The following is a 21,250-nucleotide window of genomic DNA, read 5'->3' on the forward strand; positions in this document are numbered from 1 at the left end:
CCCTGAAAATATAAGGGGGGAGAGATCGATACATTACCAATGCAAATGATCCTATCCTATCTCGTAGTTAGATAGCATATCTCAGATCGTGAGAGGATATGGTAATATAAAATAGTTAACATTCCACACCCAATTTTCCTGCTCTTATTAAATAAGCCCAACGACGAAAGTCATCCTAGTCCAAACTTTGTAAGCTCATAACTACAGTACCACAACAATCTACCAGTCTCAGGAAATCCACCGACAGTGGTCAAGACCGCCTGAAAACGTCACATTTTGACATTTTCTCCTACTGTGTCTGGCAGGGGATTACGAATCGAACCTCCAAAACTGTCGATCGATACGCTTCTCGGCGCACCCCACCAGCGTCAATCTGACGTTGAACGTTGAAACTGATGGCGAATTTCGCATTTGATAGGCGGCTGCCATGCTTTTGGGCCTGGGGTGCCTGTACGGTTTTCATGGACTACACCAATCAAATGCATCGCCCTTGGTGCGTCAATGGTGACGTTCGTTGTCAGCGATGCAAGTCCCTTTCCCCAGGCACTGAGATTTTCTCTTAATACAGCGCTGATAGCCCTTCGAAGCACTAGAGTTGATGACCAGTATAATCTCTAAAACTTCCATTAACCTTTATCGAGCAAAGAAAGACATCATGACACACGACCACGCTGTATCGAGTAATGCGGCCGTTCCAATTCAGGAGCGCCAGCCCACGGGGGACGAGAAAAGTACGCAGAAACGATTTAGCGAGTTTGACCTTGAAGGAAAGGTCTTTACTGTCACTGGGGGTGGTCGAGGGCTAGGCCTGACCATGGCCGAGGCATTAGTCGAAGCCGGAGCACAAGGTGCGTAGTTGATGGCATTTATCTCTGTCGCAACGAGGATCTAACAAGTATCAACAGTCCACTGTCTCGACCGTCTCCCGTCGCCAGAAGACGAATTCATCCAAGCCCAAAAACGAGCGAATCCGGCATACGGCGGCTCTCTTCACTACCACTGCATGGACGTGCGAGACGCCGAGGATGTCGCGCATAAAATGAGTAAAATTGCGGGTATCAAGGGGCGGCTCGACGGTCTACTGGCCGCTGCAGGAATAAACCATGTCGACAGCGCGTTCGGGCATTCGCAAGCAGATATCAACGAAATAATGAGCATCAACTACACGGGCCTGTTCATCTGCGCCACCGAGGCGGCCAAGCAGATGATGAAATACAAATGCTCGGGCTCGATCCTCCTGGTGGCTAGCATTAGCGGAATCATGGCTAACAAGGGCATGTGCGCGCCCGTATACAATTCGTCCAAGGCGGCCGTCATTCAACTGACGCGGAGTCTCGCTATGGAATGGGGTCAGCCAGACAAAACCGGCAAGAAAAGCATTCGAGTCAATTGTCTTTGTCCAGGCCACGTTGTGACTGCGATGGTCGAGAAGATCCTCGCCGATGATCCTGAATCGAGAAAGGTCTGGGAGTCGGAAAATATGCTGGGCCGCTTAGCGCAGCCTGAGGAATTTCGAGGAGCTGCCCTATATTTATTGAGTAGCGCGAGCAGCTTTATGACCGGTGCGTCGCTCGTCATTGATGGGGGGCACACGGCATGGTGAGATATTTTGTTTTCCATGTTCCAAATGAGGTGTCGATGGTGTCAATTTACAAGGTCGACCAACTTCAATGTAATATCTAGTTCAATGTGTCGTACATGTGCGTCGAGCGGAAATTCCAAGTACATCTATACTATAATCCAAATTGGTTCATTTTCGTCAGTAAGCATAGAAAATGTCTACCACGAATGATGCATCATGGCAGGCCACTGAATCCCAAATGCTTTCATAACGTGGAAGACATCAGTTCTATCATGCCCACTATCAAACCAGACAGCGTCAATGATTGTCTTGACAGTGCTCGCGAGCTTTCCATTGGACACAGGCGCGGACATGGCGCTAAATCAGTAAACGTATTTGTCGATTCCCATTTTCACGGCCACCTGGCCTATGGTTGCGATGGATAGCACGGGGGCCTCGACATGGTTTATCATCTGTTTGGCTTCGTTGGATTTGGCCCGCATGTTGAATGGCTAGATTGCGTTGGGTTATACGGCGACGCGTAGTTGTATGCTTGTGTGGTAGTAAGTTTGATCACCGATAATTGCGGCTACCGCCGCGGCCGGTAGACAACGGAATCAACATTGGCTGAACCAAGACCGACCGACCGTTGCCCAGAATGCATTGTCGAGACGCAGCCACCCATTGCTGTTGTTTGTTCGGCGAAGGAGGTTGCTGGGAAGAGAGGCGCGAGACATAAACAGACAACAGACATCGCGACGCAGCAAATGGCGGCTAGGCCGTATCGGGCTAGAGCCTCACGTGGCCGTTCCTGCCCTGAACCCTGGTCTCTTGCCTCAACATCAATTGATGCACCTCAGCCTCAGCCTCCGCCAGCAGGTCAGCTTGCAGCATGCAGCTCGCCGTGTGGAAACTTACAAGCAGCACATACCGAGAGAGAGAGAGAGAGAGAGAGAGAGAGATGGAGAGAACGCGCTCAACATCATGCCACCGTTTGATTCGCATATTTTGCGGGGTAGTCTCGCCTTAGCCTTGCCCAGCCTCCCCACTCACTACCAACACCAAAGCTTAGCTAGCCCCTATTTATCTGATGGACTGCTTAATCGAGAGAGAGAACATGTCATTGCAATGCGACCCAAGAAAAAAACCGCCGACAACAACATGGCACAATGATGACTAAGCCGCTGCTCAACGAGTTGCTTTCCGGAATTAACTAGCCGCTGCTTCAACGGTGCACCGCATTGGCCAAGTTTTGTCATGGACGTTGGAGAAGATTCAAAAAAGAAATGGAAAAAAAAAAAAAAAAAAACTAAAAATAACGCCATCTCCGCAACCCGCGTTGACTAATGCCAGTGACTCAGGCTAAGCACCGCGGCGGCCCCCCAAAAAGCAGAAAGCTTCCCCAACATCGCCAATCCATCGTGTTGAAGCCAAGTCAACAATGTTGATACAGCTGCTTGCAGGTGCTGCCGTCGCAGCAATAGCTGTTCCCGCTGTCGCTGGCTCTGTCGTCGACCTGTCTGCGCAAAACTGGACACTGTCGAGCAACAACGTGACCGTCGCTGGCCATGTGCCCTCACACGCCCATCTCGACCTGCTGGCTGCGGGCGTCATTGGCGAACCTCTGTATGGCACAAACGACACCGAATTACTTTGGGTGCAGCGCCTGAACTGGACCTATTCCACGACTTTGGGGGATCTGTACGTGCAACCTCGCGTCTGCCAAATTTTTTCTCTTGTTTCTTTTTTGTTCGCGTCGGGCTGATGGATGTAGCACAACGGAAGGGGACACTGCAACATGGATCGTGTTTGACGGCCTCGACACCTTTGCCTACATCGAGCTGTGTGACCAGCCTGTCGGAAACGCCGACAACCAGTTCCGACAGTGGTATTTCGATGTCTCGAGCATTGTCCAGTCATGCAATGCATCCGAGCCAACACTGAGCATCAATTTCGGCTCGGCATCCAAGATAGTAGCAGCCATTTCTGAACATGGAGATCGTGTGTCTCCCCTCCCTTCCTCTCCGCCCTTGGAAGATATCTGGGAAAGCTAACATTGAATCTCCAATTAAGCTCTCCTGAACTTTACCGATGGTGGCCCAACTCAAGAATTTTGCTGCAAAGAGTACATGCGCAAACAGCAATCCGATTTTGGCTGGGACTGGGCCCCACAGATTGGCCCTGCCGGGATCTGGCAGCCCGCCCGACTCGTGCAGCTCGACCAAACAGTATACATTCGGAATACCCTGATCGACATCTATCGTAAGGGGCAGATGAATAATATTCCACCAGATCAATCTCAGCCATTCGTGTTTAACGTCAGCATTGACTTTATAGGCTCGCTTCCCAACGGCTCCTCCCTGCAGTTGACCCTTGTCGATGCTCAGGATAACCCTGTAGTAGACTCGAAGACGTTGGGAGGTGTCTACGCCTCAGATGAAACAATAACAGGGAGCATCACCATCGATCCCGATCTGGTTAGCCTATGGTGGCCTGTCGGCCTCGGTGACCAGAATCTGTATCAAGCAAATGTCGACATTGTGAACGGCAATGGCCCAATTGCAACCGTCAACAAAACAGTTGGATTCAGAACAATCGTCTTGAATTTACTTAATGTCACAGACAGCCAGCTGGCTGCTGGTGTACAGCCCGGAAGCAACTGGCACTTTGAGGTTAATGGCCATGAATTCTATGCCAAGGGCTCAAACTTGATTCCTCCGGATGCTTTTTGGCCGAGGGTCAACGACACCAAGATACGCAAGTTAGTTTTTTCGCCTGCAAAAAGCAAAACAAAAGATGTGCAATTGTTGCTAATGCTTATTCATCAGTCTGTTCGATGCTGTTGTCACCGGCGTAAGTTATCCATTCATTACGTTCGATAGCCAAGATTTAACAGCCACAGAACCAAAATATGCTGCGCGTGTGGTCTTCCGGAGCCTACCTACCTGACTGGATATATGACATGGCAGATGAGATGGGTATTTTGCTGTGGTCTGAATTCGGTGGGTTATTGAAATGTTTCTCGTCGATTACCTGAGCTCATACTAACATGTGTTCCAGAGTTTTCCGATATGGAATATCCGACCAATTCGTCATACATAGACGAGTATATCGCCGAGGCTAGTTATCAAGTGGTAAATAAAGACTGGGCCCATGACATGAGAAGTGGGAGCTAACCAATATATGCAGCGCCGTGTAAACCACCATCCTAGTCTCGCACTCTGGGCTGGTGGCAACGAGCTCGAAGCCATCATTCTCTATTATTTTTTCGATGCCAATAACCCCAGCCGAATACAGCGCATGTATGAAGAAATCCAGCAGAAAACGCTCATCCAGGCCGTGTATGCAAACTCGCGATCGATTAGCTACATTCCATCTTCGTGAGTCCTTGTCGTAGCCAATTTTATTGTGTCCTACGCTAAGAGAAAAAAAACATCGACAGCACCTATAACGGCTTCATCAGGCTGGATTTTGCTTCTGATATGCCGGAGGTTCCGCGTTACAAGAATACCTCTGGCCCCGACTATCTCTATGCCAATACCGGTGAGTCCTGTTTTATACACCTGGTACTCCAGCCATCTAACGGCATTTAGATACTTATAACTACGACGTGAACCAAGCCTTCAGTGTCAGTAGCTATCCTATCGGCCGTTTTGCTACTGAGTTCGGATTCCAGTCTATGCCTTCGGTATATTCGTGGCAACAGTCCGTTCCTTCTGAGCAGCTTTCAGTGTTCTCTGACATGGTCATTCACCGGAACCGGCACTATGGTACCGGCAACACTACGCGCGAGCAGTCAGTTTCCGGTATTGAGCAGATGACCGCTGGGGTTGAAGCGTGGTACCCTATACCGAATATGACGGATCCAGTGGCGAATTTCAGGTGCGTTCTATGTTCACACGAAACAAGAAAAGTCATTTGTGTTGATTTTATACAGTTCTTGGTGCTGGACAACCCAAGTCTTCCAAGCGGACTACTACACCTCGGAACTTGCATTTTACCGCCGCGGTGCCGGTCTGCCAAATCGCAACATGGGTTCATTGTACTGGCAGCTTGAAGATCTATGGACTGCGCCAACCTGGGCGAGTATTGAGGCAGACGGGCGTTGGAAGGTGCTCATGTATCGCGCAAAGGACATTTATCAGCCTGTTGTTGCGCATTCGTTTTACAACACTTCCACGGGAGATTTGGAGGTCTGGGCGATATCTGACCTTTGGTCGACAGTGAATGGTACCATGAAATTGTCGTGGATGAACTGGGACGGCACAGCTGTATCAGGACCGAGTGGAGACAGCAGCGCAGATCCAATACCGTTTACCATCGGGCCCATCAATTCGACTCTGTCCTACACAGCAACTTTGCCGACGACCTCATCTGGGACAACAGACCTGGCCAGTCTAGTCCTCAAAGTCGACATTTCGGCTGTCGGCCAGTCACCTAATTCTGCCAAACAGCGTACATACATGCATACTTCATACTTTCATCCTGCTAGCCTCCAAGATGCTAAATTGCAGGACCCAGGCTTAACACTCGCGTCTAGCGGTGGTGACGATGGTGACTACAAGTTCACGGTCACCGCAAGTACGGGTGTTGCTGCATGGGTCTGGCTGGATCATCCACTCGGTGTACAGGGTGCTTTCTCTGATAACGGCTTCTGGTTAACTCGGGGAGAGGCAAAGACAGTGCAATTTGCCGTGAAGAATGACTGGACTGAGGGAACGTGGGTGGATGGCGTGACTGTTAGAAGCATATGGAACAACACTCTATCTGGTTGAGATTCTACGGGTGAAAGGGTGACAACTGGGTTCGTGGAGTAACTTTAATAAATAGGAGAAATGACAAGATCTCGTGCAGTATGTAGAGAATTGGTTGTCGTTCTAGAATATTCGGTGCATCAAAGCGAGGGTAGCGTATTGAGTCATCACTCCTAGTCTTATTATCACATCATTAATGTGATGACTCACAAGCGACCCTAGTGCCACTTAGCAGATAAAATATGTGTCAACCTGAGAAGACTATTTTAGCCACATGCGTCTAAATCGTTGCTCCTGCACACATACGTGTATTGTATTGTTTATATCATTCCTCTATTGATCGCATCTGAAAGCAACGGCCACCATGCACAACATCGAGACATTTGAGCTTAGAAAGGTAAGTTAATCCCTCTACGCCACTGCCTTTTACATACCCGTCTTGCAGGTCACAATGAAAGAGAGTGATCACTATCTGACTGTCACTAGTGGATGCGCATTCACGGTCCCAACACACGCTACAGCCTTGTCGGATCTACTGCGGTGCCTCTGACTATCAAGCGTCTCGCCTCGCTCTCATCCGATCCCGCCACGACAGCCCAGGCGCTGGGATCACTCGACTCAGTTCCACTCGGCGAACCCACTAATAACTTAGAGCTTCGTGAGAACGTCGCCGCGGCGTTGTTCGATTTCGCGACGAGCGGTGTCACTGCCGAGCACGTTTTCATCCCGGGGTCTGGAACGACCGCGGCCAATGGGCTGCTCACGCAGTCTCTCGTACAGCCTGGAGATCATGTTATTGTACAATATCCCAGCTATGCGCAGTTACTTGACATCCCCAATGCGTCCACAGGAGTCGATGTCTCGTTGTGGAAAATGAACCCAGCCGACGGGTGGACGGCAGATATTGATCAACTCCGTACAATAGTTGAAAAGGGGAAAACAAAGCTGATCGTGCTGAACAACCCACACAATCCAACCGGGTATTCACTCCCAACTGAGTTTCGTCGCGAGATTGTGAAACTGGCAAAGGATAACGATGTTTGGCTCCTCGTAGATGAGATATTCCGCCCCTTGTTTCACGAGCCTGGCAGCGATACATCCTCGTTCATGGATTTCAGCGCCGAGTACTCGAAGATTGCCGTGACAGGATCATTAAGTAAAGCATGGGGGCTGAGTGGTATTCGAATTGGATGGATTGTGACCAAGGAACAGTCCGTACTCGAAGCCTGCCGCAACTTGGGCGGATATGTGTTTGGCCACTGCGGTGCCCTTGACAGTGTCATCGCCACCGAGGCCTTATCGTCGCGTTGCAGAAACGGCATTCTGCAACAAAATCTTGCCCAAGCAAAGGCAAACATCCCGCTCCTGGAGCAGTTTGTGCAGCGCAATGCGGGACATGTCGCTTGGACGAAGCCGATATCCGGCTCAACAGCCTTTGTCCAGTTCCGTAAAGGGGACAAACAACCAGTAGACGCGGTTGACTTTTGCAAAAAGCTAAAAGCACGCACTGGGGTACTGCTGGCCCCAGGGAGTCTATGTTTCGGAGATGGACTGGAGAAAAGAGGTGGGACGGAGGACCTCAAGGGCTTTGTTAGGTGGCATTTTACGGGGCTCACAGAGGTTATGGAAAGGGGCATCGCTGAAATCGAGTCTTTCCTACGCGATGGGTTTGACGAAGTCCAAGTGGAGTGACGTATTTGTATTGATCATTGCGATAGTGTATCTCGTCGCTCTGGAAGACATGGTTTAGAAGACATCTTGTCGCTCGCTCGGCGGAGGCGGATATGCTGGGTATCAATTACATGTAGTTTCTTCATTAATGGAGTTGATGTGCCAATAGGGGCGCTACAGGCAGCGCTTTACTCAACATAGGATAACACCTGGGATATATAGTTACCACGGGCTGATTATTTTCAAGATCAGGGGTCTTCGATTACTAAGAAGCCTCACACTTGTGGTATACATCAAGAAAGTCTTTATAGAAAAATAGGGCATTACGCAGGCAATACTGGTGTCAACCTAATGTACTGATAACAGCCAATCTTAACCTTAAAATTGCTACTAGTGCTTAGGAGCGATGGTGTTGAGGTTGTCTCCAGACCCCGCTTTTAGTTCAGCTCGGTCCAGTTCTAAACAATCAACTCGTCAACGCAACCCAACTCAATATCATCATGGCTGACTGACATTGACTTGATCGCCACTCTGCTGGGAGGTCCTTGGCAGCAGCGGAAACAACTGAATCAGTGAGGCAGACAACTGGGAGTCACAGCCGATCTTGGTAAAATGGCCGAAATTGGACTCGCGGCGAGCGTGGTTGCCATCATTCAACTCACAGCATCATGCTTGAAGCTCTCCAGGAAATGGATTGGTCCGTCTGAGTTCAGCTCGTCGGAGCTCACAACTTTGACCACCGCGCTGTACGACTTCAATGGAGCAATCAAGACCTTCCAGACCCACCTCGAGATCCACGAAGACAACGAAGCAAGGCTTGTGAGCCTGGAATACCTCGAAAGTGCCCTTTCGCGATGCAGCCAGGCTTTAGATATCATTAAACAATTCATAGAGAGGGGAGGACGGATAAACAGAGTTGTGCTAGGACCCAAGTTTGATCGCAAGTTGAAGTCGTCACTCACAGTGCTACAAGGAGCAAAAGAGCTTTTCATGCTCGCAGTGCAGGCCGATCAACAGTGAGTAGCCTTTTTCTGGTGCATGGTCTTGGCTAAGTTGATGGCAAGGTCAATCTTACTCGGGGTTGATCGCTACATCCGTAATGTCGCAGAAGACAGCCGAGACATCCTGGCCGTCACTCAGCATAACGAGGTCCAACTCGTCGAAGTGCGCAAGGCCCAGACCGATCAGGCTTCGTCTAGAGAGAGACAAGCAGTCCTTGACTGGCTGAGTCGTTTGGATCATGCCTTTGTGCAGAGCGACTACTTCAATCGCCGACATCAGGGCACGTGGCAATGGTTTCTTGAGTCAGCTACCTTTACCGAGTGGCTGGATACAGGCTCGAAGACTCTGCTCTGTCTGGGGATTCCTGGGGTAGGCAAGACGATCCTCATGTCAACTATCGTGCACCATCTGCAGGAGCAATACCGTTCCGATGCGTCGGTGAAGCTTGCGTATGTATACCTCAATTATGGACGTCAGGATGAGCAAAGCCTAGAGCAACTTCTCGCAAGTCTCCTACAGCAGGCATGCTGGCGCGAGTCGCAGCTCCCGGATACTGTGAAGTCACTCTACGACCACCACAAGGAGAACAAAACGCGACCGTCCGTTGATGAGCTCACAACAGCCCTACAATTAGTCATGACTTCGCACTGTCGCGTCTTTATTCTTGTTGACGCACTGGACGAGTGCCAGACAGCTGATGGGTCCCAGTCGACGTTCTTGAAAATACTGACCAAAATCCAGCAGAGCTCAACGGCTTCTGTCTTCTTAACCTCAAGGATAGTTCCAGATGACATGCATGAGTTTAGCGACGTGAAATCGGTCGATATTTGCGCGAATCGCAGTGATATGCAGGAGTACTTGAATGGCCAGATGTTTCGGCTGCCGCGAGTTGTGAGGCAAAATCCAGAGCTACAAGAGCAAGTTAAAACTGAAATACTCGGAGCTTCTGATGGCCTGTGAGTTAGTCTGTAACACAGGTTCAACAGGCTTTGTGCTGACCACGCCTGCAGGTTCCTGCTTGCTCAGCTCCATCTTGATTCGCTAGTGGGAAAGAAGTCCGTCAAGTCTGTCAAAGCTACTCTGCACAGCCTCGCGAAAGGCTCTGGATTGTATGACAACGCATACAATATGACACTGGTGCGGCTTCGAGGCCAGGATGCCGACAGCGTGGAGCTTGCCAGACAGGCCCTCTCATGGCTTGTATCCGCCAAACGACCGCTGACTACAGCGGAACTACAGCATGCCCTGGCCGTGGAACAGGGCACAGGGGAACTTGATGAAGAAAACCTGAACTCGATTGAAGACATTGTGTCAGTCTGCACCGGACTGATCACTGTCGACAAGGACAGCGACGTCGTCCGACTCGTGCATCGCACAGCCCACCAATACTTGCAGAGCATACGACAAGACTGGTTTCCACGGGCTGACAGAGACATCGCAATAACTTGCCTGACCTACCTCTCCTTTCCCATCTTTGAAAGCGGGGCATGCTCCACGGATGACCAGCTAGAAGAACGACTTGTCGAGTACCCGCTACACAGCTATGCCGCGCACAACTGGGCGTATCATGCCCGCAAAGACGACATCCCAACGAAGTTAGTCTTGGGTTTTCTTCGGAGCAATGCCCTTGTTCGAGCGGCGAATCAGGCAACAAACTTTGACACCTCTCGTTGGAGACCTGGCTACAGCCAACGTATCCCGAAGCAAGTCACAGGACTGCACTTGGCTGCTCGTTTTGGGATGAAAGAGATTATGGAAAGCCTCTTGACGCATGAAGGCGACGTGGATCTAGGTGACGGACAGGGCCGCACACCGCTGTCGTACGCTTGCGGGCTGGGCCAAACGGAGTCGGTCAAGCTACTGCTGGCAAAGGGAGCCAATGCGGTATCCACCGATAAAGATGGCACAACACCGCTTCACTACGCCGCCAACAATGGATGTATTGATGTGGTACTGGCCCTGCTTGCAAATGGAGCTCAGGTGGATAGCAAAGGTCATCTTCTTCGGACTGCCTTGCATGATGCTGCCGCCAGAGGCAAGACACGCATCGTAAAGGTGTTACTCGGTAAAGATGCCGATTCTGAGGCAATGGACATCTGGGGCTGGACTCCTTTGATCCACGGTGCAGTGAAAGGACATGAGAATACTGTCAAGGTGCTACTTACGGCAGCAGTGTCTCTCGACGCGAAAAGTCAGGGGAATGGTCGAACAGCATTGTCTTATGCCGCAGGTCAAGGCCATTCAAGGATTGTCCGGCTTCTGCTTGATGGCGGTGCAGGCGTCGACATCAAGGATGACAAGGGCCGAACACCGCTGACATATGCGGCGGAGGGCGGCCATGTGGCTTCTGTCGAGATCCTGTTGCGTTTCGGCGCGGAAACTGACACAGCATCTGCCACAGGCCGCACGCCTTTGTCGTATTCTACGCATGCAAAGAGTCCGGATGTGGCAAAGATGCTGCTTTTAAATGGAGCAGGCGTTGATTCCAAGGATATAAATGAAGATACACCGCTATGCTGGGCTGCCATGCAAGGAAACGAAGAGACGTTACGATACCTGATTGCGCAAGGAGCAGCTGTCAGCACGAGCTGTAACGACGGTCGAACACTACTGAGCTATGCTGCGACCAATGGGCACGACCACATCGTCAAGGTACTGTGTCAAGAATTCAGACTCGATCCTGACCAGGCAGACGCATGGGACCAGACACCGTTGCTGCGAGCCGCGCGCGAGGGTCATTTCAAGGTTGTCGAGGAACTGATAAGGAAGACGGCCAAGCTTGACATCGAGGACAATATATTTGGCCAGACAGCTCTATCGCACGCCGCCCAGTGGGGCTACACGTCGGTGGTTCAGTTGCTCGTTGAGAATGGAGCCAACCCTTTGTCCGAGGATATGTTTGGTCAGACACCACTGGATTATGCCACCACCTACGAGCAGAGCGCTGTTATAGAGCTGTTGCAGCAACGCATGGGCGAGGCAACACCGCTGTCCTGAAGTTCGGTTTGGGATTCATATAACTAGACAAGTACGAGGCGAACAGAAGGAGCTTGATTGTTCACTGCTGCAAAGATGGACTCTGGGCAGTGTCGCTTCGTGCAACGTGCTCTTGGTATATTTCCGAGCCCTAGACACATTCTGAGCCTTGATAATCAGAGACTCGGAGCCCACGCTAGCTAGTACGTATGACATGAGTTTGCAAGTCCTGACTAGGGTGTTCAGCTGCAGTTAACCACATCCGACTGGGCACGCTTGAACTGGAACTATCGATCATATCCTGTAACCTAACCCTAATGAAGATACGGAGCACAATCCGAAATAATCTTGGTCGACGAGAAAAGGGTATTGACAATAGTTTATGGCACTATTTCCTAGAAAACTCTAACTTAAGTGTCACGTACGCTAATGGCCCAACCAATTAGCGTACATCTAGCTATATAGATAACCATTAGTATCGGACACAGCCTACGGGAGCTGAGTACAAATTAATTTCTACTCCTGTATTTCGGCTACTTTTGGTTAACCCAACTTAGCTTATATTTTGAACATAATATTAGCACTAAAGTCGATCAAAGAGTAGCTTATAAATGAAATTCAGATCCTTCTACTTCGGGACTTTCAGAATTCAAGGTTGAGATTCAGTTTAGATGTAGAAACATAATACATACGTCAATCATGCAGGTCTTGCATATGCCGATAAGCATGAGATTTCGAGCTAATCAATTGATACAGTTGAACTGTCAATAAAGGGAAGTCATATGACTCTGCCCTTTTACCCCGCAACATCCATGTCCCTCAGTCGGGCAGAAAGGTTTTACAAGATGTATATTCTTTCCTACATGAAAGCGCTTGTTTAAAACCTCGTACTTTCTTCAATGTTGATACGAAAATTATTACAATGACGATGGATGAGTCTACTCTGCACCAAATGGTCACAAATATGATCGTTGAATTTAGTGATGAAGCCCTTGTTGGAGACAAATACGCCTGGGGTCAACGATACGGCGGTCCAAAAATAAACAAGTTGGTCGGAGAATTCAAGGAGGAGCTATCTAAGAAACGTGAAGTGGTACTTGCAGGCTACACTTTTGGCATACTTATCTCTAACATTCACTAGGAACATGTTATACCGATACGAATGACTCAAAACACGGTGTTTGATTATTACCCAAAAGAGCGGACAATCATCACTATGGAGGAAACCATTATCACGCACAGAGACGGTGGAAGTAAATTATATGAAAAAGGTTCTCCTGTCAATCTACCTGCCAAGCCACCTAAAATATCGGCTCCTAATGGAAAGAAGTTTGTGAACATGGTGCTTGTAGTGTGGAAGTGAACATTAGCTAGAAGCTGAAACTATATGTTAGCGAGTATTTTATGGATTGTTATTGGGAGTTTGTTGGATAGAGGAGGACATTTCATAGCGCTGCTTGGCATGTGTATTATTAGTAGTAATAGTAGTACCATCTGTATGCCGCGTGTCTAACATGGTACGCATTACTAGTTGTAACTTATAGGGGCATCGCCAACTTATGGGAATCCCATATCAGTTCAAGATGTCTATCCTAAGTTTCACTTCGTTACCATCAAACGCGGCATAGATAGTGCAATGAGTGCTGTGTAGTTGGTGTGGGGGCAGGTTTGGTTACATATATAGAACCATAGATCATACCATTGTACATGCATGCTTATTGGTGGCGAACTCGTGTAAACATAACCCAGATGAACTACCGGCATTTGACGTTAAAAGATAATCCGTATCAATTCGTACATGTAGTTCGTACAAAACCAATCTACGTCATAGAAGTACTGGACAACTCTTCTAATTGTCCTTTTTAAGCAACTCATTGTAAACGATTATAATTGGGGTCAAGTTAGCCACACTTGGTTGAAAGGGCGAGAAGATAGTAATGAATAACACACCAGGAAATGGTTCTATCACATCGGTTGGATGAGGCATCAATAGATCCCAAAACGATAGTGCTAGGTTACGGAACCACGCTCGCCAAGGTGTGCTTCCCAACGCGTAGACGACGTGCAGAGCGTACATCACTGCATTGCCTCGCTTCAGCATCGAACTTTCATAGTCGCCCACACGTTCTGTGACAGTCTATTGTTTCCTTTCTTCCTCATTCCCATGCTGGGCCGATTTCAGCTTCTCGGCAAGAGTCATGGCATCGACTATGGCGTTGGTTGCACCCTGCCCCAGGTACGGAGTCATGCTTTAATCGCATACGTTAGTCACACAGTCTTGCCAGCAAAAAGTATCATGGCATCAATCAGAAGACCTACCTATGAGTACCATTGCCCAGGATCGTCACTGGGCCAGTTTCCCAAGGTTCGATAGGGTCTTGAATTTTGATGTGCGAGATAAAAAACAGAGCTAGGCTCACTAATAGCCAGCACGGCCCGCAGAAGAGGATGCCAACCGCGGGCTCGATCCAGGCATTCTTCCTTCAATTCTTCCGGCGTCATCTCGTCGCGGTGCTTGCTTTGATTGACGAATTCATTGGTGTAAGACCCCATACCGAGCATGAGAAAGGAGTCTTCTGGGTCGATTTTCTCTAGATCGTAGGGGCCAAAGAGCTTCTCTACATCTTTGTAATATGCGACAAGCATTGTTTCATAACGAATAAGTCAGCTACGTGCTCATAACTATTTGAATGGAGCATGGGATCAATAGTATTACCAGTACCCCATATCCCCATGGGATCGTCGCCTCAGTCTCTGGCGTGAATGGGGCCTTGAAGTAGATGATTGTCACGCCAGTGCTACTTCTGTCACTGTCAGGTAGAAGCTGTTTGCTAATTCTAGATCCAACGCCGTCGGCCCTGACGAGGAGGTCGCAGTGGACAGACTAGCCGGCTGCAAAGTACACCTTGACGCCGTTGGTGCCGTCGACCTCGTAAGAAAGTTAACACGTGGCCAAACTTGATAAATTCAGCATAGCATAACAACAAAGCCCTACGGAGCTTCCACCTAGAGACTCTGGAAATGTTCCGGGACACAGGGACGTCCAGCCGGCACTTCACCTAGCACCTCTCGTCCATAAAACACAATCGGTTGCCATTCGGTTGCGAGAGGCCCACGGTCTTGTCCAGCAGGGCCCGGAAATCGGCGGGCAGCTGGCTCCGGAGCGAGTCGAGAATATCCGGCGTGGTGAGAATGCGAAAGCCGGTCAAAGAGGCTCCCTTGACCTCGGGCGAGCCTCGCTCGAACCGGGGGTCATCGCGAAGCAGCTTGGCCAGCACAAGCCCGCCGGGCTCTGCACCAATGATGGCGACGCGGGGTGGTTGGTCTGATTGTGGAAGCATCGTTTATTAATAATTAATATATTCTGTTCTGGTGGTGATCGTGATAACTGTTGTGGGTCTCGAACGGATACAAACGGAGACTTGTAGACTCCGACGGCAGCGGAGATGATACTATCACGATATCACATTTCCCCAAGCCAACAAACGGCGCGCGCACATGCTAATTCTTTCTACTCAGCCTAATGCTAATCTGGTTATTCAGCGAGTTTCTCGTCCTGCATGCAGCCCGGAAAAGGAGCCCTCTCGCGTGATCCTTTTCCGGCCGCCCTAACTATGGTCAAGGAACTAAGGCGATGTAAATTGTACGAGGAAGCTATCATCGGCAGTAATAGTATTCTTATTATTGTGCTGTTACTTACTTTACTGCACCCGCAGCCCACAAAGCGCGCTGTGCGAGCCATGCGTCCAACTGCTATTTAGAGGATCGCCTCGTGAAATAATTAGATACAACTCTCGTTTACTCGTAAGTTACTACTTTAGGAATGCCGTGTTGCTTTTTCTTTTTTTCCCTTGATTCCATCATTATTGTTCTTTTCATAATTGCCTTGGACGATTCCCGTCCAGCATCTGAAAATGGGGAACTATTTCGATAGCCACGGAAAAGTCACAAAATCGACTCAGCTCGACCCCTCCAAAATTTCAAATCTTCGGATGTTTATGTGCATGGTCGGGTGTGTTCCATCTGCTGTTATTGTGGTTCACGTGCAATATATAACAAAAACACACCAGACTATGGACATGCCTTTTCCTGTCGGCATTGGAAACCACGATTGTTGCAACGGCCCTAAACAAGATTTCAAGTGATCTAGACTGCCTGGGTGAGTCCACGTGGATTGTTGTCGCCTATTTGCTCACATACAATGGTAAATCAACATGAACATGCTGCAGTCCAACCTCATGCCCAAGACTTGCTGACCAGCAGTGTGCCTGCTAGGATTTCTCCTGCTCTTCTCCAAATTAACCGATATTTTCGGGCAAAAAAGTTTACTCATTTTGGCCCAAGTACTCTTTCTGGTCTTTTCGATGGCCTGCGGTGCCGCACAAACAATGAATCAACTGTATGAACCCTGTGATACTTGATCGGCAGCATCATCTAACCTTTTGTTCTCTTCTTTGTCCCATAGGATCATCTTTCGCGCATTGCAAGGTATCGGCGGCTCTGGTATCTACTCTACCGTGTTCGTCATCATCACCAAAATCATCACTGTCGACAAAATTGGCCTCTACACTGGTATTCTGAGTTCCGTCTTTGCCATTGCCAGTCTCCTCGGGCCCATTCTTGGAGGAGTAATTGTCGATAACACAACGTGGCGCTGGGTCTTCTTCATCAAGTAAGACATGCCGAGCCTGCTGGTTAGCCAAGAAGAGAAAAAAAAATTAAGACAGTCACTAAGCTCACAATTATAGCGGACCCGGTATCGTTCTTTCACTTGCATTCGTCATCCCCGGTATCCCCGGGTTAGGCGAAAAGATCTTAGACAAGCAAAATCTCCGACGAGTGGACGTTATTGGTGGTCTCCTGTCCCTGGCCTGGCCAACGTTGCTGGTATTTGCCTTGGAAGAAGGGGGTGATTCGTATGGATGGGGAAGTGGTACGATCATCGGCACTCTCGTCGGTAGTGGTGTCAGTCTGATTGCCTTTGTGTCTTACGAAAGATGGGTACAGAATCGGTCTCAGCAAGAGCCTATTCTTCCCATCCGGCTTTTGAAGAGTCCGAAGCTATGCCTCAACTTATTGTAAGCACCCATGGCTCAGGAATTCTGCGTTAACATTGCTTACCAATCTACAGGACCATGTTTTGCCTCGGCGTGTGTTTCTACGCGTCTATTGTTCTCCTCCCCCAACGTTTCCAAGCCGTCGACGGAATGTCTCCGATGAGCGCCGGCATTCACCTACTCCCCTTTACGATTGTATCTCCGCTATTCTCTATAGTGTGCGGTGTGGTGCTCGGAAAAGCTCAGAAGAGTGCCATTTACCTCATGATGGCCGGGGCAGCGCTGACCGTGGTCGGTGTAGCCTTGATTGGGAGTATTCCATCAGGTGCAACAAGCCTCAGCCCTGAAGTATACGGATACGAGGTGGTTTTGGCCGCGGGGTCAGGATTCATGATGCCACCGCTCATCATGATGCTGAAGACGGAATTTAATGATGCCGATTTAGGTATGTTTTAATCTGTATATCCGTCTCGATACTTTGTTCTGATAATCGACTTTAGCTTCTGCCATGGGCGCCAATAACACTTCTCGAACTCTGGGAGGCTGCGTCGGCCTCGCTGTCTGCTCTACCGTGCTTCATTCCGACCTGAAGAGTTCACTCGCCGCCTTTCTGGGCCCGAGCCAAGTCACTGCGGTGCTCAATTCATCGGTCAACCTCACATCTCTGACTGAATCCCAGGGGATTCAGGTCAAACAGGCTTACTCGAAGAGTTACAACAATCAGTTTCGCGCTCTCCTTGCTTTTGCTTCCGTCGGTATGGTTGCTGCCATCGTGTTGGGCCTCCTAAGAACGCGGCAGGTCCGCAGACGTCCGATTTCCATCGTTCAAGGAACTCTTTTGGGGTTGGGAAACCATACGGACACGGAAAACTAATTTTTTACATTATTTTTGCCACGTATTGCTCCTTGCTTGATGCTAGGAGGGCACCCCTCTTTTCTACATACGACCATGAAACTAGCGGAATGATTGGCTCTTTGCTTTTCCTACCTCGTGCATGTTATCCGAGTTTTGCTACTGGGTTTGTTCCAATTTAGATCATTTGATTTTGAAGCGTTCAATTGCGGTGTGGGTACGACATGACCTGTCTGGTTTCTTTTACTTTCTGTTATTTTGGATAGGTTACACCGCATATTTATGTACATATGGTTTTCAAGTCGCATTAGAGCCAGCTGATGGATACAATTACTTCTATATCTTATTGTCTACGTCACGCAAGTCCACATGTGCAAGTTATATAGGTAATCAATTCGCATTAGCCGATCATGGATATAAAATATTACTGTCTACACGTGTATGATGTTCAGCACGTGCACATTTCACTCATCTATTGATTTCAGGGCTATGTATGTAGTAAATTTTGTATATATGTATTTAAAAAAACGCGAGAAAAGGCGTTTAACCAAGAGTAGGAGATTTATCACTTGCGTGCTTGGAAGACGAAGAAAAACAAAAGGTAGTCTACTAAAAGTACAGCTAATTCCGAAGCGCATTCTGAACAAATTGACGGCTTGCCACAATGGATGACTGAACCAAGCCCACAACAGACTCGCGATGAGTCCACAGCAGCTTTCCAGCAAACACTGTGGATCCAGTGACAGCCACCAAGCCGAGAGTCACGACGGCGTACATGTCCCAGTTCTTGGCCTTGTAGGTCGGCATGCGCATGTCGGCGGTCTGGAGGTGCATGGGCCGCAGCTCGCGTCCATCCTTGAATCGCAGCTCGTTGTCATACATCAGCTCTTCGACCAGGTCGGCAGCATGCTCCTTGCGGCGAGATGCGACGCGCGCAATGCGCTGCAGACGCAAGGCGTTTCGATAATATGTTCCTTCTGCATCAGCGAGAATCCTCTTACCCTTGGTGTACAGCTCGTCCGAGGTGAAGGTGAACTTGTTCAGCGATTCGGCGACGCCGCCGCTAACCAGGCGTGCGGTGTTGGCGATTTGGTCCATGAAGATGCCCATGGACAGCATAGGCTTGCCGTGGAATAGACCCTCGTTGGCACTCGAGCCACCGCCGTGGGTAAAGTAGATCTTGGTCGACTCGCTGTCCAAAATAGCGCGCTGAGGGGCGAAGAGAGAGAATAGCCAATCCGGGTCGCCTCCGTTGAGCATGTCGCGCAAGCGCAGCGTCTTCTGGCCCTTTTCGGTGGTTGTGGTAAAGGTGTGGTTGAGATCCAGGTCCTGACGACCACTTTGGCCGACGGCCCAGATCACTCCGTCAATCAATTTGTCTTCCAGCAGGCGCAGCAAGCCGTTGATGATCTTAGCGGCATCCTTGTTGGTCAGGATAATGTGCGTTCCCAGCGCGATGTAGATGACGGACTTGTGGGATTTGAAGAAGTTCTCGCATTCGGCGTCCAACGGGGGGTAGTCGGGAGCCAGCAACGGGCCGACTGGAGCTGCAGTCGGGGGAAGGTCTCGAGGGATTTCCAGGCCGAAGAAGGAGTTCACAAAGATCAGATAGTCGGGCTTCTGGATGCGATGCGGCGGGTAATTGACGCCCTCGCGTTCGCGCATCTGGTTGGTCCACTTGATCCATTTGATGATGGTTGGCAAGCCCCATACGACGACCAGTTCGTTTCTGATGCGCAGCCACAGGGAGGCGGTTTCCGAGGTGAGGGTGCCGTCGATCTGGAAGCCAGGCTGACCGGGGATGTACGAGCAAGGCATCATGAGGAAAGGCATCTGTGGCCAGACGGTGCTGACGGGCAGGTTGTACTCGTTGTAGATGTCCTTGACGGCATCGACGAAGAAGTCGGCGACCATGGTGTCCGGACGGTTGGCCGGGTCCTCCATGATAGCCTTGAGGCCGTGATAGCTCTGCGGCCAAAACGAGTCGAACATGAACTTGGACTTCATGGAGCCACTGATGCCTTGGTTCATGTCCCACTCGCGCATGCGCAGGTAATGGGCGTCCAGCTGCTCGTGGGTCGGCCCCGGGCCCAGGAGATGGACCTTGGAGATGAAGCCATAGCCCTTGATCCAGCGCTCCTGTCCTTCCAAGGTCGCGAACTCAACGGTGTGGCCTCGCGCCGCCAGGGCTCTGCCTATCTCGAACACGGGAGCTGGTGAGGAGAGAAATTGTTAGCGGGGCAGTCTTTATCTTCTACGTCTGGCCCTTTTTCTTACAGGCATGAGTGAATCCTCCCGTAGTCACCACGAGCAAAATCTTGCGGGTAGGATGCGTCTGTGAGTCGCTCATTGTGGGTCTTGTAGTCGATGTCAGATAGTGAAGTCAAATTGCTTATCCGGGATAGATATTTAAAAGCAATGACGGTGAGTCTCGGCAGTCACAAAGAGCGCGCTCAAAGTTCAAAGGCCCGCTCCGTTCACGCGTCCGGTCCGCCAGCTATAAAATAACAATGCGGACCAGCTCATAAGTTAGCTGAGCTGGGCTGGATACAGCGCGGTGGAACTTGGAGAGTCCGGAGCGGAGGGTTTCTCAAGCGGCCGCGACCGCGAGAAGACAGCACGGCGATCGCGGATAATCTGCCGAGCCTATGTGAGCTTAGCTGGACCTGCACTTACGTCCGTAACGGCTTGAGAGCCGTACAGCGGACAGCGACGGCATATACACAGTATGGAGTAGAGCAAAAGTCGGATTCGGGGTGTAGACGGAAAGCGGAGACGGAGCCAAAACTGCACGTCCGTTCTCCGTGGTGTTGGTGGTGACTACAATCGTATCTTCTGCTCGCTCTATACTGGGTAAAGATCAGCTCGGATAAAAATAAAAATACCACTAGAATCGCAACATGACGGCACGAATGTTCTAGCGGGCTTCTACGCGATTCGGTTGTTCGTTCACCTGTCGACTTGCCAACTTAACAACAAGAATATTCTTAAACTACACCTTTGTGCTGATCCTTCGACATTTCAGTACTCAGGACTTTGCCAACGGGTCGATATTATTACCACGCAGCGCTGCTCTAACAGTTGCCCTAGATATCTATTGACGTCAACATTGAACTGGTTTGTCGATATTTTCAACTTCCCTGGAGCGCTGGTGGCTCGGTACCTTTTTTACAACACTGCTATATATGTAATCACGTATATTAAATTGACTATGAGATGTTTTCGACTTGAATAATCAACATGCTTCAATGCTGGTATTTGATGCGTCTCGTTCGGTCGCTGTGCAACAACATTGACTGGAATTGATAAATGTTGTGGCCTTGCATGTAAATAGTGGTGTTATATATATGTAGTATGTACCGCCTCCGCGTATGGT

General features: G+C 49.6%; 7 protein-coding genes across 7 annotated transcripts; 5 read left to right on the forward strand and 2 right to left on the reverse strand.

The window, feature by feature from the left end:
* Positions 1-655: 655 nt before the first annotated feature.
* TRUGW13939_06738 (uncharacterized protein) lies at positions 656-1,603 on the forward strand (the record flags this gene model as incomplete). The annotated part of the gene is made up of 2 exons (XM_035489886.1): positions 656-848; positions 906-1,603. 2 exons carry the CDS (start codon positions 656-658, stop codon positions 1,601-1,603), a joined length of 891 nt encoding a protein of 296 aa, XP_035345779.1.
* Positions 1,604-3,002: 1,399 nt separating this feature from the next.
* TRUGW13939_06739 (uncharacterized protein) lies at positions 3,003-8,007 on the forward strand (the record flags this gene model as incomplete). Its single annotated transcript, XM_035489887.1, has 13 exons — positions 3,003-3,262; positions 3,336-3,562; positions 3,635-4,322; positions 4,390-4,414; positions 4,464-4,563; positions 4,622-4,695; positions 4,751-4,941; positions 5,004-5,104; positions 5,155-5,443; positions 5,499-6,281; positions 6,392-6,414; positions 6,669-6,712; positions 6,802-8,007. 13 exons carry the CDS (start codon positions 3,003-3,005, stop codon positions 8,005-8,007), a joined length of 4,011 nt encoding a protein of 1,336 aa, XP_035345780.1.
* A 591-nt stretch (positions 8,008-8,598) lies between these two features.
* On the forward strand, positions 8,599-11,985 carry TRUGW13939_06740 (uncharacterized protein; the record flags this gene model as incomplete). Its single annotated transcript, XM_035489888.1, has 3 exons — positions 8,599-9,002; positions 9,051-9,944; positions 9,999-11,985. The coding sequence occupies 3 exons, from the start codon at positions 8,599-8,601 to the stop codon at positions 11,983-11,985; spliced, it is 3,285 nt and encodes a 1,094-aa protein (XP_035345781.1).
* A 901-nt stretch (positions 11,986-12,886) lies between these two features.
* On the forward strand, positions 12,887-13,327 carry TRUGW13939_06741 (uncharacterized protein; the record flags this gene model as incomplete). The annotated part of the gene is made up of 2 exons (XM_035489889.1): positions 12,887-13,057; positions 13,106-13,327. 2 exons carry the CDS (start codon positions 12,887-12,889, stop codon positions 13,325-13,327), a joined length of 393 nt encoding a protein of 130 aa, XP_035345782.1.
* Positions 13,328-14,101: 774 nt separating this feature from the next.
* On the reverse strand, positions 14,102-15,305 carry TRUGW13939_06742 (uncharacterized protein; the record flags this gene model as incomplete). Its single annotated transcript, XM_035489890.1, has 3 exons — positions 14,102-14,213; positions 14,294-14,588; positions 15,047-15,305. 3 exons carry the CDS (start codon positions 15,303-15,305, stop codon positions 14,102-14,104), a joined length of 666 nt encoding a protein of 221 aa, XP_035345783.1.
* A 573-nt stretch (positions 15,306-15,878) lies between these two features.
* TRUGW13939_06743 (uncharacterized protein) lies at positions 15,879-17,895 on the forward strand (the record flags this gene model as incomplete). Its single annotated transcript, XM_035489891.1, has 7 exons — positions 15,879-15,976; positions 16,035-16,168; positions 16,240-16,363; positions 16,430-16,636; positions 16,713-17,042; positions 17,096-17,466; positions 17,522-17,895. The coding sequence occupies 7 exons, from the start codon at positions 15,879-15,881 to the stop codon at positions 17,893-17,895; spliced, it is 1,638 nt and encodes a 545-aa protein (XP_035345784.1).
* Positions 17,896-18,495: 600 nt separating this feature from the next.
* Positions 18,496-20,224, reverse strand: TRUGW13939_06744 (uncharacterized protein; the record flags this gene model as incomplete). The annotated part of the gene is made up of 2 exons (XM_035489892.1): positions 18,496-20,087; positions 20,152-20,224. 2 exons carry the CDS (start codon positions 20,222-20,224, stop codon positions 18,496-18,498), a joined length of 1,665 nt encoding a protein of 554 aa, XP_035345785.1.
* Positions 20,225-21,250: the final 1,026 nt, after the last annotated feature.

Source organism: Talaromyces rugulosus, chromosome III (genome assembly GCF_013368755.1).
Source record: "Talaromyces rugulosus chromosome III, complete sequence".
NCBI classification, from domain to species: domain Eukaryota; kingdom Fungi; phylum Ascomycota; class Eurotiomycetes; order Eurotiales; family Trichocomaceae; genus Talaromyces; species Talaromyces rugulosus.